The sequence below is a fragment of the Corythoichthys intestinalis genome, chromosome 4, assembly GCF_030265065.1.
Source record: "Corythoichthys intestinalis isolate RoL2023-P3 chromosome 4, ASM3026506v1, whole genome shotgun sequence".
In the NCBI taxonomy this organism is placed as follows: Eukaryota; Metazoa; Chordata; class Actinopteri; order Syngnathiformes; family Syngnathidae; genus Corythoichthys; species Corythoichthys intestinalis.
In genome coordinates, this window is record NC_080398.1 from 62,713,854 (window position 1) to 62,733,470 (window position 19,617).

At 40.2% G+C, this 19,617-nt stretch overlaps 2 protein-coding genes across 7 annotated transcripts in view; one reads left to right on the top strand and one right to left on the bottom strand.

The window, feature by feature from the left end:
• Window positions 1-19,617, bottom strand: part of LOC130914298 (ectonucleotide pyrophosphatase/phosphodiesterase family member 2) — a 221,653-nt gene that overhangs the window by 24,098 nt on the left and 177,938 nt on the right. For all 4 annotated transcript variants that reach the window (XM_057833354.1, XM_057833355.1, XM_057833353.1 and 1 more), the window contains one exon: window positions 16,537-16,669. In XM_057833354.1, the coding sequence (XP_057689337.1) occupies window positions 16,537-16,669 (133 nt within the window). The remainder of the gene's footprint in view (window positions 1-16,536; window positions 16,670-19,617) is intronic.
• The window catches only part of LOC130914297 (uncharacterized), a 66,030-nt gene continuing 62,549 nt past the window's right edge, over window positions 16,137-19,617 (top strand). For all 3 annotated transcript variants that reach the window (XR_009062873.1, XR_009062875.1, XR_009062874.1), the window contains exon 1: window positions 16,137-16,181. The gene's annotated coding sequence lies outside the window, so the exon portion shown is untranslated. The remainder of the gene's footprint in view (window positions 16,182-19,617) is intronic.

Consider the following 19,617-nt stretch of genomic DNA (forward strand, 5'->3'; position numbering starts at 1 on the left):
TTTTGTTTTAAAACTAGTGTGGCATTTCTCCATGGTGACCTCTTCTTTCTTGACAAAGTTTTTGTCTTAATTGGGGCAATAGTGTGAATTACAGTCATCACGCTGGAAATGAAACTATTTACAAGTTTGTCCACTGGAGCTGTTGTAAGGGTTAATGATGATGCATAGGCCTGAGTGAATAACACACAAGTGTTATCATTTATGTAACGTTTCCTAAACACTTCTGTTTCCCTTTTCAGAGGATGGACAGGGGTGGTAATTTTAAACATAATGCAGTAGTAAGGGTGTAACGGTACATGTAATAGTATTGAACCATTTCGGTACGTGGTAGTCGGTTCGGAACAGACGCGTACCGAACGAGTTTCTGAAGTAATATAACCCTTTCTTTTCAAGGCTGTGAGTCCATCAGGTTACAGTTTCTTTGTGTAGATTATATTTACTCCGTCTTCTCTACTATAATGAGGACCAACATGGTAGGACAGTCCAGACACGTCAACGGCGCGACAACGTGCCCGCCGCGAGAACGCAGTGAAACGCGGGCGTTAGAGTCAATCAGCCAATGCAAACCAGTCGCAGTGCGGCCGCGTGTTAGATGCGTCGCAGAAGCCGCTCAACGCGACACACGCGGAAAGAACGGCAGAGTTAATTATTTGACGCGAGACGCGGCCCTCCTGCGTCAGTACTACTAGCGAGGATCGGGCCGGAAGTCACTCGTGTAATAATACGGTGAATGCGGGCGATTTTCAAACTAATATGCAATCGTAACCTACTTTTTGAGTCCATCAGATCTCTTGAGTGGTAGATCGGGGCACAGTTGACTTGTCTTTGTTGATTTACTGCTGTCTTCTCTGCTATAATAATAACCAACATGGCCCCGTGTTCTGTACAAAACCCTCCTACCACAACAAATCAAGTAGGAACTAATATTCACATAGGAACTAAAGTTACACAACATAAATTATACAATATAAAGGAATACTACATCACATTTGTAAAATATAAACATATAATAAAATAAATAATAGCCCATTTAAATAAAATGAAATGAGCTAAAACACATGTAATTAAATAATAATAAACACATCCTGCTTACACAATTAAATTTATTAATTTCTGTGAGGCGTTTTAACTTGAGAAAATCCACCAATAAAGCTTTTGAAAACCGTTTCATTGAGGCATTTCATTTGTAAAATACATTTTAAAATCTTTGTCATTGGGATTGCTTTTCTCGTTAGCACAGGACTTCTTTTTTCTTCTTTCTTTCAGAAAGAAAGCTGACCAATACGCGGGGTCTGATAGGCAAATTGTTGTTGTATTAGCTTTAAATACCCGCTACTTTTTGAGCAGAATTCTAGCTTTGTATAGGCTAATGTTCCTATTGTTGAAAGCACAAAAGTGTGTAATAAACAACTAGCACATTTATATTTTGCATTTTGTTTTTTTACTGTACCGAAAATGAACCGAACCGTGACCTCAAAACCGAGGTACGTACCAAACTGAGAATTTTGTGTACCGTTACACCCCTATACAGTAGTGATCAGAAAGAGCAACATCATTCACTGTAACCTCAGAGATGTTAAAGCATTTGGATATTATTAAATCCAGTATGTACCCTCTTTTACAGTATGTGTTGGAACTGTGACATGCTGAGATAACCAAATGTATCCAAAATATTTAGAAGCTCTCTAGCACATCTTTCTTCAGGATTATCAACATGAATGTTAAAGTCACCCGCTAAAACAACACAATCAAAGTCCATGCAGACAGAAGAAAGTATTTTGGTAAACTCATCAAAAAACATTCTATTATATTTTGGTGGTCTGTAAATTGTTACCAAGGCAGCTCTGCAAGGGCTTTTTAGCTGGATGACAATATATTCAAAGGAATCAAACTGACCAAATGACATGTGACTGAAAACAGTCCCTATCAGACTGGCAACCCCACCTCCTTTCTTATGGGTTCTTGGCACACTAAAGAAATTGAAGTTTGTGGGGGTTGACTCCATTAGAACTGTCGTGCTGTTATCTTGACCTAACCAAGTTTCTGTTAAGAACATCATATCAAGGTTACGTTTGCTGATAAAATCCTTAATTAAGAAAGATTTGCCAGCTAAAGATCTGATATTTAGCAGAGCTAATTGTAGATCCCAGACTGGATTCGCTGGCGAGTTTTGGGAATTACATAGTATGCTTAATAGGTTGGCAGAATTGATTGTTTTTTATTTTTCACAAATCTAGTCCTTTTTTTGTTGTTTATCACCACTGGGATTGTTGAGCATACAGACTGTTCTCCATAGGGCCCAGGCTTTTGCTGGGATGGATCAGTCTTTGCAACGTTGTCTCAGCTTGGACCCGGTGCGTATCATATTGGTGTCGCTAACATGGCTTCCTCAAGAGAATGATAATACTCTGTAGCTCCTGAGTTGTAGTGTTTTGGCTTTGCCCTGAGAGAATTCCAGGGAAGGCTGGTTGGTTTGTAGCCATCTTCCCCTGGCACTCGTCGGGTGAGACAGGTACAGGGTGGCCGCGAAGAAATGTACTTGCAGAGTTCACGAAATTATTTAACCATGCTATTTATTGTATCAAGGTCCATGGAGTCCCGAATCCTTATTCCATCCAAAGGGTCCCAACTAAGTCGGCGGCGGGGTGGCTTCTGGGACTATGGGGATTTAGGGCTGGATGGGGCCTTAGCCTGACTGAGTCGGCGGAGTGGTGGCGTCTTGGAGTGTGAGGATTTGGGGCTGAGTCGGCGGCGTCTTGGAGTCTGAGGATTTGGGGCTGGATGGGGCCTCGTCAGCAGAGGATTGCACGGTCGGGTGGTTCTCCTCCTGTTGGGTTGATGGAGCCACATCTTGGTCCTCGTCTGAAGGGGGTCAATCACCTGCTACCAGGGTCTCCTCCCGTTGAGGCAGTGGAGCATTTGCTACCTTAACCTCAGCAGAAGAGGGTTGATCCCGCGTGCTTACTGTCTGAGTCCGCACCCGTCCTTGCCTCCATACTTATCAGATGTTTTGGGACAGCTTGCCTCCTGTGCTCGAGATAAGCAGACTGTCTGTGCCTCAAGAGATAAAACATGCTCCTGACTTATTTAGTTGAAGGCCATCATTCTTAAAGAGATGCCTGCGCCCTGAAAATATGTTAAAATTATCAATGAAGTTCATCGATTGTCCAGCACATGTAGCTTTAAGCCATTTGTTGAGCATCATCACTCTGCTGAAACCTTCATCCCCCAGCATAGGTCCGGGAATAGGTCTACTGAAAAACACCTCAATATTTAAAGTTCCGACTTTATCAGTTCAGTGAAGTCTTGCTTTAAAAGCTCGGATTTTTGCTTCGCAACCTCAAGGGCTCCTGTGTGTATTATCAGAGTAGTGGCTGTTGGATGCTGAGCAGCAATGCTCAGGATATTTTCTGAGATATCAGACACCATTTGCCTGGTACACCAGACTCACCGCTGTTCCAGCTTTTGAGTCTGGCCACCATTCAGCGGATACAATTTCCAGGGCGGAGCAAGCCACAGCAAACAGACAGCGGAGTGGACCAATCAGCGACAGGCAGACGTGACGTTAATAAAACGACGAGGGCAGGACGAGGGACTTGCGCGTGAACGGAAACATACGAGGAGAGCGGAGTTTATTCAACACGGCTAGCGCGAGACAGACTGTTGTCAATGACTCATGTCGGTGTGTTTTTGGTCATTTAAAACTGATTTTACCGTGGATTGGAACATATTCTCGGCTGTCCTGTTCACCATCTGGGTTGTTGTGGAGACGACTTCCGACGCGTAAGAGTGACGTTGCTCGTTAAGAACACTTCACCCAAATAAACGAATCTGATTTGTCGATTGATTTTGTACCTGATCGAGAGGCCGTTAATGGGCTGGGTCCCAGACTTTTCTCTCAGTGTTTGAAAAATACAGGGAGAACAGTCTGGCTGTGCCAGGCAAAGACACCATTGCCTTATTAAAACAACTCTGCTACTGTTGCTACAAAAGCGTTTTATCCCATTCACAGCAAAGTCACCCACTATCAGAGTGTGTGGCCCAGTGGATCGCTTACTCCCCAACAAGCCAGCACGGGTAGCATGCCTGGCAAATATTGCTAGTTAAAAATACATTGCCGATAATTCTTGTTTTACCATGTGCTCATATCACTCAATATGCACCTAATTAATCATTTTTAAATGTTATTTTTCTCCTACAAAAAAGAACTAAAGGGTGATGGCAATCGTTCTGGCCGCCAAAATGAAGTGTGAAGGGAGGACTACTCACTTGACGTCCCTGCTTGTTTTCTTGTACTATTTCTACGTGAAAAAAAAGTTGTATTACGTAGGGCTGATGAATAAGCTGCTACATACTTTACGTAGCGCTTCGTCTTCATTAAAGTCCACAATATTGAAAGCATCTTGTGTTTTAGTCGGTTTAACCGGTTATACAAATAAGGAATTCCTTAATATTTTGGCTCAACTACATCAAATTGTTATCATTAGAATGATATATACTAATACTTCGTTGTAACTCCCAGCTACGTAGTAGTTTTACGTAGGTGATGTAATAGTGACTTACTTACATAGCTTTAAGTAGTTTTACCTCATACTGTAGTGGAATGATATTGCGCATCTCTTGAGTCTATTTAATAGAATCTGTTTCATATATTAAAAAAATCCTTTATCTTTTGGCTCATCTACATCAATTTATAATCATTAGAAGGATTTATACTAATGCTTCGTCGGAGCTCCTAGCTAAAGTACATATACATAAAGTATGTAGCTGCTTATTCAGCTACATACGATTTCAATCTTGCGGTCTGTCGCGGGGTTCTTCCGGGTACTAAAAAAAAAAAAACTGATGGTGTAGTCAGGAGAATATAGGTGTTGTTAGTTTTTAATAGGTTCAACCCCCAGCAAAACCAAAGTGCACCAGTGGAATATATACAAAAGAAAAAATATTTAAGTATTTACAGCAAAAAGTCAAAAATCACAAAAAAAGGAAGAAAATACTATTTACAAAAATATGAATAGATTTCCACAGCAACATCCAAACATAAACACAAGAAGCAAAAGTGGGATTACGCTCAGACAAAACTACCTTTCTGCTCTGGCATGGACAAACCCACCTCACGCCCTCCTCTACCTTCTTCTTTTTTGTTTATTGGCAGTTTACCCCTCGATACCGTGGGGCATTACCGGCATCTACTGGAGTGACGGTTTGTTACGAGATCAGGCAGTTATAGACTAAAAGCATTCCCTCCTGACAACCAGTGAAACACACCCAGAGTGCAGACAAAACCCAACCAAAAAATAAGATAAATACTAATAAATAAATTAAACACTAATAAATTACCCTCTTCCTATATTCTTTCCAACAGCCCTGTGTCCTTGAGAAACTTTATTAGCCCTTTCTGAATATTGGCCGTCTTTACCTGTAGAACATTTCCCATCCCAAACATCTCTTTTGCCTGGTCTAGCACTGTTCAATGGCGTACCGCAACACGTCACTTCCGCTCATTAATATTCATGACATTAGCTACTGTTGCTAAGTCGGGACAAGCCACCGTTTGTCCCTAATAGGAAATGAATGGAAATCGTGTACGAAGGAGATATTTACAGAGCTAAACCTACCAATTCTCTCCGAAAATGATGTGCCTGGTGCCAAACTGACTGGCAAAGATGTGGAAGAACATAAAAATGTTAAGTTAAAGAGATGGCTTTAGTGTCGAAGGCTGAAAAAGACGAAAAAAACGAGCCGACCTAAGCATATAGCTTTAGCTTTATTATCGACGCGACTGACAATGACATTCTCCTGTTTCAAGAAGCTATCCTTTACCATCAGCCCTGTCTTTCTTATATATCCTCTGGTTGTCCTACGTCTCTTACCGTTCTTGGGGGTAATTTAGTTAGCTTTGTGTAGCGATCGCAATTGCTACTCATTGACAGCCAACAAACACTTTTAATTTTTTCATTGATTACACATCTTAATCCTATAATTTATTTACACTTCCCCCTTACTAAAGTTTTTTTTTTTTTTTATATATATATACTGTATGTATATATATATATATATATATATATATAAAACAGAAACGGTAACAGTGGCAGTCAGATACCATTGTAATTCTTTTCAGGTCATTCATTGTCAGACAGAAGCAGTATGGCACAACTTTACGCTAACAAAATAAGTTAAAAATATAAAAATGGCTTACCTCTTTTGTGTTGTTCATTATAAATGACACTAAGTCGAGTAATGAACGAAAGAGCTGGTGCTCTCATTTATTAGCCAACAACCTCGCTAGGCCTGGTTTTCTCTTTTTACCGACATCCCGGAAGTCTCTATCCAGAAACTCCTCCCGTCAACACTCAACACAAATACAAACACATAGCGCCCTCTGCTGCTAATAATAATAACAACATCCATAATTTCACATATCAGGACATCCCCCTTTCTTTAGAAGTAATACTGCAATCATATTTTTTTTTTTTTTTTTTTTTTTTTAACACAAAATATAATACATTCACAAATCAAGTTTAACAGGCTTCTTGATATTACGTGCAGATCTTCTTAAAGGCAAGGCAATGTCATTCAACTGTCCATGTCCATCAGATTTGATGTCAGGCACTGCATTTTGAGGTAATGCAGCATCTTCATGCAGTGCATCGTCGTCACTAGTCTCTTGGAAGTTTTCCTTGGTTTTCAGAAGACTGCGGCGGTTCCTCCTGAGAACAGTTCCATCCTCTGTCTTCACTTCATATGACCTTGGTCCAACTTCCTGAAGAACAGTTGCCTTTCTATTCCAAGAATCTTGATCCTGAATTCTCACAACATCATCTTTGGCAAGCTGTGAAAGCGTCTTGGTTGCTTTGTCATAATGATGCTTTTGCTTTCTCTTTACATTCTCCAATTTTGCTAACATCTCCTCATCCTGATTCATCTCTGTGTGACAGGGTAAGGTTGTGCGCACTTTTCGATTCATCAACAGCTCAGCAGGAGATCTACCACACTCAAGAGGTGCGGTCCGGTAACTCAAAAGAGCAAGATAAGGATCCGATTTGCTGTCAGTGCTCTTCTTTAGAAGCTGCTTGACGATATGCACACCTTTTTCAGCTTTTCCATTGGCTTGTGGATGCTGAGGACTGGAGGTGACATGGCGAAAACCATACTGCATCGCGAACTGCTGCCACTCTTTGCAGTTGTAACATGGACCATTGTCACTAACCACAGTCTCCGGTATCCCATGTCTAGCAAAAATGGATTTCACATGTGTAATGACATTAGTTGCAGTAGTGTTGGTGAGCAAAGCAATCTCAGGAAAATTGGAGTAATAGTCAATCATCAACACATAGTCTTTTCCATTATAATGAAACAAATCAGTTCCCACTTTCTTCCAAGGTGAAGTAGGTAGGTCAGGAATCAACATGGGTTCCCTTGCTTGCTTGTTCTGGAACTTTTGACATGTTTCGCATTTTCCAATGAGAGTTTCAATGTCCTTATTGATACCTGGCCAATAGACAGCATCTCTGGCTCGTCTCTTGCATTTTTCTATACCCAAATGTCCCTCGTGTATTCTGTGTAGAATGTCCATTCTCATCACATGAGGAATCACAATCCTTTTGTCTCTCAGGAGCAGCCCATGTGCTACACTGAGCTCGGAACGAATGTGATAATATGTGGGACATGATCCTCTTGGCCAACCATGTTGGATGTGTGCAATCACTGTTTGCAGTTCTTTGTCTTTGATTGTTTCTTCTATGATTTGTTTTGACTTGAAGTCTGACACTGGTAAGGATTCAACAATTAGGTTTACATGTTGCTTTACCTCTTCTTCTGTTGAACCTTCGTGAGTCATTTCTGGCGCTCGTGATAGCGCATCTGCAATCACCAAATGTTTGCCAGGCGTATAAATCAATTCAAAATCATACCTCTGCAGCTTCATGATGAGGCGCTGAATTCGTGGTGACATGTCACTCAGGTTCTTTTTTATGATGGACACCAGTGGACGATGATCTGTTTCAACTAGGAAGATAGGCAAGCCATAAACATAGCAATGAAAAATGCTCAACCCATAGGTCAGCCCAAGGCATTCTTTTTCAATTTGTGCATATTTCATCTCAGTTTTTGTCATGGACCGTGACGCATACGCAACTGGCTTCCAGTCTTCACCGTCTGCTTGCAACAAAACAGCACCTAGTCCATCTTTTGATGCATCAGTTGAAATCTTGAGTCTTTTGGTTGAATCATAATACGTTAATACAGGCGCAGTTGTGAGTGATGTTTTTAAGATGTTCCATTCTTGCTCGTGCCTGTTTGTCCACTTGAAATCTGTCGAGTCTTGAAGCAGCTCTCTCATTGCAGATGTTTTTACTGAAAGATTTGGTATGAACTTTCCAATGAAGTTGATCATACCCATTATCCTGAGAACACCTTTTTTATCTGTAGGTGGCGGCATACTTAAAATGGCCTTGATCTTTTTCTCATCTGGCTCAATGCCTTTCCCAGAAAGCTTGTCTCCAAGAAATGTTATTTCTTGAACACCAAATTGGCATTTAGGACGATTCAATTTTAGTCCATTTTCACAAACCCTTTGGAGAACTTTGGCAAGTCTTTCATTATGCTCTGACAGAGTGGAGCCCCAGATGATCACGTCATCTACATAACAACGAACTCCCTCCAGTCCTTCCAGCATATTATCCATCGCACGATGAAATATCTCCGAAGCTGAAATTATTCCAAACGGCATTCTCAAGAACCTGTACCTTCCAAAAGGAGTGTTAAAAGTACAGTACCTGGAGCTTTCTTCATCAAGCTTTATTTGCCAGAAACCTTGAGCAGCATCCAGCTTTGAGAAGTATTTGGCTCCAGCCATCTCACTTGCAATCTCCTCACGTTTTGGAATTTGGTAATGCTCCCGTTTGATGTTTTTGTTTAAGTCACCAGGGTCCATGCATATTCTTAGTTCCTTGTTACTGTTCTTCTTGTCTACACATACCATTGAGTTGACCCACTCTGTTGGCTCCTCCACTTTTGTTATGACTTGTAATTGACACATTCTGTCCAGTTCCTTTTTTAGGCGGTCACGAAGTGGCGCTGGAACTCTCCTTGGTGCATGAATTACTGGTGATGCATGCTCTTTCAGTTGTATTTTGTAGGTGTATGGTAGACATCCTAAGCCTTTGAATACATCTTGAAACTGCTGTACAATTGAGTCAAGTGCTTGTGCATTTGGCAGGTGGCTGACCTGATATATTCTTCTCACCAAGTTGAGTTTCTTTGAGGTGGCCCCACCAAGCAGTGACTCACGGCCCTCAGGAACGATGGTGAACAGTATATTATATACTTTATTTTTCACTGTCACTCTAAGTCTGCACTGACCTCTGCTTTCAATGTCCGTTCCATTATAGTCCTTAAGATGCACCCTTTTGTTGATAATTTTAGGTTTTATTTTCATTGCATGAATTTCTGACATGCTGATCAGGTTAGCTTGAGCCCCTGTATCGATCCTCAATGGAACAAGTGCTCCGTTCACTGGGAGTGACACAATCCACGTTTCAGTATCTGAATTTATGTTGTCACCTGATACCATGCCCACAAAAAAAGTTTCACTTAGGTCAGTTTCTTCAATTCTGCACACTGACTTGGACTTGCCTTTTGTTAGACAATGCTTTGCAAAATGATTCATTCCATTGCATTTTGCACACTTTTTGCCATATGCAGGGCACTGTCTGGGCTCATGTTTGTTACCACAACGTTTGCAGGAGTACTTAACATTATCCGTATTTTTGTGTTGTACTTCATTCCTCTTCACTTTGCTTTTGACTACAGCTACTTTCAAGTTTTCATGAGCTGCAGCGACACTTGGCTCATTAAATGTCTTCACGTGTTGCTGTGCTAACTCGTTTGCATGGCACATTCTTTCAGCTTCCATTAAAGTCAGCTTGGCCTCCCTGAGAAGCCTTTCTCTCATCCGCTTGTCGTGAATGCCATACACGATCTGATCACGGATCATGGAGTCTTTCAAGTCCCCGAATTCACAAGACTGTGCCTTTAGCCTCAAATCAGTGATAAAGCTGTCGAAAGTCTCTTCTGGACGTTGAACACGCAATCGGAACACGTACCTTTCATACACAGTGTTTTTCTGCGGAGAGCAGTGCGTGTCAAATTTTCCCAACACCTTATCATACTTCCTCACGTCGTCCTCATGTTCAAATTCAAATGTGTTGAAGACTTCTATAGCCTGTGGACCAGCAACGGTGAGCAGAAGAGCAATTTTCCTGGCGTCGGAAGCAGATTCCAATCCCAAAGCGGCAAGATACAGCTCAAACTGTTGCTTGAAGGACCGCCAGTTGCCATCCACGTTACCCACGAGCTTCAAACCTTCTGGTGGCCGTAACGTCTCCATATTGCACAAAAACCGTCGAATGAGCCAAAATGTTCACTCCTGGTACCATGTGTTGTTCATTATAAATGACACTAAGTCGAGTAATGAACGAAAGAGCTGGTGCTCTCATTTATTAGCCAACAACCTCGCTAGGCCTGGTTTTCTCTTTTTACCGACATCCCGGAAGTCTCTATCCAGAAACTCCTCCCGTCAACACTCAACACAAATACAAACACATAGCGCCCTCTGCTGCTAATAATAATAACAACATCCATAATTTCACATATCAGGACATCTTTGTCCTCTGAAAGACCATGCCAACCCAACAAAATGTTTACGTGAATGGATTCGCCGAGCTGGTGTGAAAGTCCGCGCAAGTTGATTCGGTCTTCACATTTTTTCCTCCCGAGTTTTTGGTTTCCGGAAACGTATGAAGAAAACATCCTTCATGTGTCGTAATGTCTAGAGTCGTTTCTACAAGTTCCAAAAAAGCAATGTGTGATCGGCATGTTTGTTTTTGAAAGATTACCGGAGAAAAGTAGCACTAATTACGTTGTGTCAATGCGAGGGTGGGTCTATAATGTCCCACTTCGGCTTTACTTCCGCTTTACGATGCGACGTCACGGTCTAAAAATAGCCTGCGTGCGGTACGCTATTGAGATGGGATGCTCGAGCCTTCCTGCTCGAATCTGATTCGAGCAAATGAAGTAGAGGCGAGTCAAAGCAGTGTTCAAGGTAATTTGACAACTTAAGTTTTAAAAAGAAACGTGCACTGTTTATCCAGTAGATGGAGCTCTTGCAGTGTGTCAAACGCCTCGAAACTGTGACGTTCTGCTGCTGGTTAGATTATGTTTTGTTACAGAGCTCATTGTGGGGGGCGTTCCTGACGTCGCACCTGCACTCAATGCGGCTCATCAACACAGCATTTAAGCACGGCTGATCCCGAAGAAAGCTGCCGAGATATTGCTTGCTGATCGCCATTGCATTTTCGCACTATTGCCTCGTTACTCTCGCGTATTCCTGCCTAGGATTTTGTTTGTTGTGCTGCTCTTCGGCGTATCTCTACCTTGTGCAGGTATTTGAGAATTTGTATTTACCGGCTATCTGCCTATTGTCTCAGTTACCCTCGAGTTTGCATTATTGAGCCCCGTCGACCTACTGTCACGGACCCTTTTTGTTTTTCTGCCTTTCCGCAATCGCGTGTTGTTTTTCGTTAGTGCTTAATAAACCCTTGTATTACCGAGCCCCGTCGACCTACTGTCACGGACCCTTTTTGTTTTTCTGCCTTTCCGCAATCGCGTGTTGTTTTTCGTTTGTTATTAATAAACCCTTGAACGCCATCCTCGCTTGTTGTCTGCTGCTTGGTCCAACCTTATTTCCGCATTCGCGGACGTAACAGAAACAGTGATTCAATTTACGGCAATTGTCTTAAAGGTGGTTTATTGTTTCGGAAAGCCTCGTTTTTTCCATCCCTAGTTCAACTTCTCAACCGATCCCTTTGCTCCTCATATTTCCCACACACCATTAAAACGTGTTCAACTGTTTCATGCTCCCCGCAGTGTTTACATTTCCCATCTGAGAGATCTGATGGGATGGTAGCATGTCTGATTAAGTGGTTATGATTGTGAAATGCCATGGAAACATCCAATATTACCTAAATTTCTAAATAAAACCTAACGTGATTGCAGGTGAACCAGCTTATGAAATGATGGAGACTGACCCAGACTGGGCACCATCCCTACATCTGGGGCACACATCTGTTACACCGACAAACACTGCACGCTCTGCAAGACGAAGTTGGCGTGAGCAGCTACGGAAAGAGACATTGCAAACACCAGAGATGGATGTCCAGCAGGATGCAAACATTGAAGAGCTGCAGACCAAGGAGGGACCATCTGAACCTGGTGAAATAAACAGTCACCAACAAAATGAGGAGGGGACACCTGATGCTGTAGAAGAAAGTGGTCAGCTACAGACTGAAGAGGGGACACATGAAGCTGGAGAAGGTGATCAGCTAATCACAGAGGATGAGACGCACAACACCAGTCAGGATGTGACACAGACTGTGATTATTGACCCTTTTCAAATTTTCACAAAGAAACCATCAAATCTGAAAGCACGTGCCCAAATGTTTTCCAGCTACAACCACCACCACACTATGACTTTCTTAATAGGTATTGCACCCACAGAGCCATTTGTTTCTTATCATAAGGCTGGGAAGGTCGTACAAGTGACAAACATATAACCCTGAACAGTGGTTTTCTTGATCATTTGTTACCTGGGGACATTGTCTTGGCTGACAGAGGTTTTGACATATAGGAATGTGTGGGCATGTTGTGTGCAGAAGTCAAACTCCCAACATTTACAAAAGGCCGCTGTCAGTTAGCAGCTAGAGATGTGGAGGAAACTCAGAAAATAGCACATTTGAGAATCCATGTTGAAAGGGTAATCGGAAATGTTTGTCAGAAGGATAAGATCTTAACAGGAACCAAACCCATAAACATGATTCTTCCATGTGAAGGTGAAGAAGCCACAATGTTGGATAAGTTTGTCACTGTGTGCTGTGCCTTGACAATAGTTTAGTACAATTGGTTTTCTTTTTGTAGTATTTGCGCAAGCAAAGTTTTTATACATTTTTAGATGACCTAAACCTGTTTAATAAAGTATTTCAATGACAATTTTGAAGTCTTCTTGAGTCTTTGCCTCTCTTAAGTACTTAAAGAACTGGTGTTGGTTTTGATAATGAAAAGTACTTTTCTTTACTAATTACATTCAAACAATGTTGTGGAGATAAACACTGTATAGGAAATACGATGTTTGCTAACAAAACAAGAAGCGTGACAGTTTTACTTTTTTTTTTAGATGTATAACTTACTAAAATTCTCCAAAAGCAGCTGCACAATGGTAAACAGAAAATAGCAATACAAGGAAATATAAAATATGTGCATACAAAGTAAAATAACACTAGTTGTAGAATAACGTGTTCAAGTAAATTTGACTTCACGTGACAAGTCCTGCTTTGAGAGAAGTGCACATCTTTGCGTGGCAATGTCAACACTGAAACAATATATTGTTCAATATACATGAATTTGCATGTCATTATGACAGTTCCTTCACCTGTTTTAGTCATGTGATGTTTAAGATGATATTCAAGGTACAATTCAAGTTCAACAATGTTCAAGTAAGAGCTGTATCATGTTTCTGAGAGGAGCAATGAGAGTGACGGCTGTGTTGTCGCAGTCCTTCGGTCGAAATGAGAAGAGATCCTGCACCCACCCGTTCGTGAAATGTCCGTGAGCTTCGAACGATTTATAGTTTTTAAACTGTTCATTTGTGTAAGCGCTGATACCGTAAACGAGGTAGTTTGTTGTATCCAGTAGTGATGTGCCCTACTGTGCCGAGGCGCCGAGGCGTGTGCCGAGTAAACCGGAAAAAAATCTGCAAAGCGCGCATCGAGGCATGTGTTGATTACGCTTGTGGCCACGCCCGAAGCCTCGGAAGGCACGTTGCTACGTCCGAAGCCTCACGAGACGGGCTTCCTACGTCATCGCCAACACATAGTTTCGCCGGTGATTCGAAATGAAGTGGCGCACCGAGACGACAGGTGACACTGACACACCCAGCTCGCATCTTCAAACCTAAATTCAATCGGATTCGTTTTGCAATGGACGCACTGTCCAACATCGAAAAAGAAGAGAGCATCCCCTGTCTGGGATCATTTTGAGCAGTTCTCTCCTAAAAAGGTACAAATTAATAACCAGTGTGAATATATAATTGTAAATTATTGTGACAACACAGTGTATCCCTCGTTTTAATGTCTTTCTTCTACTTGCTGATTTTTCAAAAGGTGACGTGCAAACTTTGTTCTAAAGAACTTGGGTACCAAGAGAACACTTCATCTATGTTGAGGCATTGTACCCCGGCCTCATCCGTCCCTTGCGAATGACTATTTTCAAAAGCAGGAGAAATTCTATCTTTAAAAAAAAAAAAAAAATGAAACCGTTTCAAGCCAAAAACTTTAATTATTCCTAAGAAATTAGGAAAGTTTTCCTCAATAAAAATGAATGAAAGGTGTGCCTTGTTTCTTGTTTATGTGTCAATGTCTAAAATAAGGCAATCATTCTTTCAAATAGAGCCTAGATCTTGAGCTCAGGTCGGGCCCAAAATGTCACTCATTTACGTTCGGGTCGGGTCGGGCCGGACTTCTTCTCTAGCTAACTTTTTTTTTTTTTTTTTTTAGAATAAATGTATATTTGTGTATGGATGTTAAACTAAGGAATACTTGTTATAAAATAAATAAATTGGATAAAACAGAGAAAGGGCGCTGTGGTAATCCAAAACATGAACCGCATGCAGAGCCAGTGCATTGTTTGCGCACATGAAGGCTCAGCATAGGGCTCTCCGCGAGTCTGCAACTCTGCATCCTGATATTTCCTTTTCGAATTTCGATATGGATATTATATTAGTCAAACATCTTTATTATCATGTGTTTCGAGGGCCGTACCTCTTCGTGCAAAGCAGGACTTCGTGGTGTTCTTTAAAATGTTCTTATTTTGTTTCAGTGCTCCTTAAGGCAGGTTGTTCTTTTGGCTGTTCTGATGCGAGTCATTAAAATAAAGAATGTTATTTAAAAGTATTTTAGTTTATTTTTGTATATGCTGCTGTTCTTCTCCTTGTCAGAGAGGTGCGTCCATGAGAGCACAATATCCCACACAGAAATATATTTAACAAACCTATCCAGCGTTATTTCGTTGTGTACATGCATTTATTATTATCATAAAAATATGTAGACTGTTTAAACATTAATAAAAATTGCATTCTTTTCTGCCAACTTGAAGAAATTAAAATAAATGTCTGTTGCTGCATTTTACCAAGGAAATGACGCATGAACTATCCACCTGATAGAACAGACACACAAATATGAAAGATATAAATGTTTATTGAATATGCATTTTACAGTCTTGTTCAACTGGGAGAATTTGTTATAAAAGACAGGCTTTAATTTGTTATCATTATGCACATAGGTGTTGTCACAAATGTGATCACACAAAATGCAGCCATTTTCCAAGCAGTGCTCTGTCCAGGTCTTAGTGATGCATTGCATCCCTGCATTTCCTTCTTCTGGGTCCTCACAAATAAAAAATAAAATTTCGGCTTTTTTTTTCGGGCTCAAAAAAATACAATTTCGGGTTTATTCGGGCTCGGACCTGACAGTTAAGTTAATTACTCGGGCCGGGTCAGGCTGGATTTCTTAGGCCCAATCTAGGCTCTATTTTCAAGTAACACACGCACATTCATTCACATAACAACTCCCTGCCCTTTTGACCTCATCAAATCCATGGTATCATTTTAATCACTCTCTCTGTCATGACATTTATTTTCCACATGAAGGCGCAATAGAACAAATGAAGCCTCATGATGCTTCGGCCCAGGAGCGAACCAGTTTGATGGAAAGCCTCATTGCTTGATGATGCTTCAGTTTGCCATCACTAGTATCCAGCGATGAAGTTGGAGGCAGTAATGTGGCGTCGGAGCTACTCCTGTTGTGGTTTGTTTACATCCGCGGTACACCCAAAATGGCGGCTGGAGGCGTGTCCGCTAGTTTGGGCACGTGACTGACAAAGACCGATTCTCAGTCGATTTAACACTACCTCCTCCCTCCTGCTCTCCTCTACCTGCGGAAAATGCCTCTTTTAATACTAGTAGCTCCTCCCCTCAGGCGCACCTGCTCCCAAATTACGCGGGAACTTTTCCCATTTCAGGGTCCCAAAACCGTCACGCCTGTTTGGCTCTCCTCACGTCCTCCTTGCCGGTAAGTGATAACTGATCAAAGTGAATGGATTGTTTGATTGCATGTGGAATGGATTTATTTAACAATGTGTAGAGCGACGAGTGTGCACCACCGGTCACGCTACCAATTGTGAGAGAATATTAGGAAGAGAAAAGTGTCCCGATTGTCCAAACAACGGCGAGAGTAAAAACAAAAAACGAGCGCCATGTGCGCGAGCGCAGCTGCTGCCTATTGTGTATGTGCGTGCGTGTGTGCGAGCGTGCGTCCGCACGCCGTCAGTGACGGAACCGTTCCGTCACACGGTCCTTTTTTTGGGCCCTAATACTTCATCGTAATGGGCTCAATATTGTGCATAAAAAGAAAGTACAAATCTTACTCCTTAATCTTGTCAGTAGGGTCCTTCACTCCATCGAAGTCATGATCAAATATTGGTCCTGTGAGAACATTCAGACCGTTTCTTTCAGATGAGTATTTCTTCAAAAGGACTTTCTGAAAATAAGTCCATATTTCTGAGGGGGAAATAACATGAGTGAGGGAAAAAAAGTGATATGAATGAATGATGCAAGAATAAAGGGATTCAATCTGACAAGAAAGAAACCAGTGAATACTTCGAAAATGAAATAGTCAGTTTGACTATGACACTGTTGTATACAAAAGAAAATTGTAATAGAGGCCAGTTCCTTTATTTTTGGTGTAGTCTGAAAACATTTCCATTTTATCAAAATGGAACCATGGTAGATTTTTGGTTTCCAGGTAATTACAGCTGATATATTTTATATTTCATTCTACAGTAGTATCAAAACTTTTTGGGTTGTGTCAAAATATCAGAAAGAATAGACCAAAATTAAAGTTTAAAAGAATTTGTATATGAATTCAAAACGATACTTTCAAAAATGTGCATCACATCTGTGATGAATTGTCTGTAGTCGGTGTTGTCAGAAACGCATTACTAATCTGATTGCTTTCTTTCAGTAACGAGTAATCTGACGCGTTCATTTTTCTAACCCAGTAATCTGATTAAAGTTAGTTTTCTTCGTGCCTGTGCGTTACTATTTTGTTATTGCCTCATAATATATGTAGAATGAAGAGAATTGTAATCATGTTCGAAGAGCATTTTCTATTGGAAAATGCTAGAAAAAATACGTGTTCCCATTGTAACAGCTACTTCCTACTTCTTGTTTTGGTCTTGAGTCATTTAGGGTTAGTCAAAACATGTTAATGACTCTGAAACAAAACTCAAAAGTTTGGACACACCTCATTTTTGCATTTTATATATTTTCACTACAATTGTAAATTCATCAAACTATGAACGAACATGTGGAATAGCAAAAAAAAAAACAAAAAAACTGAAAAACGGGTTTTACAGTATATTCTACATTCCTCAAAGCCAGCTGTGGATTAGTGTTGGTTAAATTTACTCTCTCTTCCATCGATCCAAAAACTCCATGTAGCATGTATCACTGAGTGTCAAGACACAGTTGTGAATGCCCACAGGTGGATTTTTTTTTTAGATTTTATGGGTGAAACATGGCAATATAACAAGGGTCGCGATGAGAAATCGCAGACATCAAAGAGTGGTTGAGATTTTGTTTTTCATATATTTACCCCTTTAAACTTTTTTTTTTCTCAATTTTTCTTTGTTTGGATCGATTATTTATCATTTAACATATCACAGAAAAGGTGACAGAAACAAAAAACAATTAAGCGATAGTTATGAGGTAGATATCCGTGACTTTTTTACAGATGGCATTTTTTAATTGTGACGTCATTTGTTTAAAAGTTGCGAGTGAATAATTTTTAATTAAAAGAAATGTTCGACACCAATTAATGATTCTAAGCTAAAAATGAAAGACATTTTGAATAATAAATATAAATAATGACCTTAGTTTTATGGCTGGGTAAAAAACAAAAGCGGTTGCGCGATGTCTGTAAACGGGGGTTTTCAGGGTGAAACAGACAAATCAAAAATAGTTCGGGGCTTAATGTGCCATGAATCTGCTATGGCAGCATATAGACATATTGTTCTATCAAACACAAAAGTTGTTTTGGCTTAAAATACAGCAGTTTCTTTTAGAGAGGAGTGCAAGAGCAGAAACTGCTTTTTCAGTCTTGTCTGTGGTTTCCGCAATATACAGTATATGTATATATATTTATTAGGACTGTCAAAATTATCGCGTTAACGCGCGGTAATTAATTTTTTTAATTAATCATGTTAAAATATTTGACGCAATTAACGCACATTTCCCGCTCATACAGTATTCTGCCTTTTGGTAAGTTTTACAGCAAGGCTTTTTGTGCTGTCTAACAGCGAACTCTTGTGGTCGCTATGCGACATGGTTTAATGTTTTCTTGCCAGTTCAATATGGCTGCACGACGTCTCGGCTGACGCCTACGTTGTAATGTTGTGCTTATATGATCCTTGGACAAGATTTGTCCGTAAGTATAGTTGTTGTAAAGAATGTACATATTATGTTAATAAGCGAAATGTTATATTTTTTGTATGAGACACTTTTTGTTTATGTTTAGTGAACCTGTATAGCGTGCTAAGCTAATGTTGTTGCTAATGCAATGCTTTTGTACTTTTTTTTTTGTAGTTTTACGACGGTCTAAAGAGGACAATGGTTTGAGGCCATTTTATTAATAAATCAGATGAAAAAGGAAGAAGTCTGATTATTAAGGCGTCGTTCACTCACTGTCTAGCTTTGGAAAAAGTAGACGCTTCAGAGTGAGGACAGCATAGACAGATTTAAATGGCAGTAGAGTGAAATGCCCACTACAGTCCTTATGTACCGTATGTTGAATGTATATATCCATCTTGTGTCTTAGCTTTCCATTCCAACAATTTATTTTACAGAATATATATATAATTTACAGAAAAATATGGCATATTTTATAGATGGTTTGAATTGCGATTAATTGCGATTAATTACGATTAATTTTTAAGCTGTAATTAACTCGATTAAAAATTTTAATCGTTTGACAGCCCTAATATTTATATATGTATATATATATATATATATATATATGTATATACACACACACCCCCACACACACACATCTTAACACTGTTCGTGTTAAATCAACTGTTCAAGTTCAAGCTCAGTTGTTGTTAGCGTGTGAAAGCTTAGGTTTAAAGACATTTTAAATATCCATCTTGCCTCCTCAGGTGTAGTTTTGGCAAAGAAAAGCAAAGGATAGTCTCGAAGGTGCTAGTCACATGATATGTTCGAAAAATGTTGACCCATTATGAAATACATTGTAAGATTCTTGTTCATTCCATTAATTTTTGTTGTCTGTTTTATTTATTTTATTATTAACTTTATAGACAAAATTTTAACGGCTAGGTCTTTTTTTTTTAAAAGGGAAAATTCAGAATTTTTGACATTAGTCTTAATCTTTGAGTAGGCGGGGGTTTAATTACTTGTTGGACGAATTCCGAGCAGTTAGTCAGTTATTT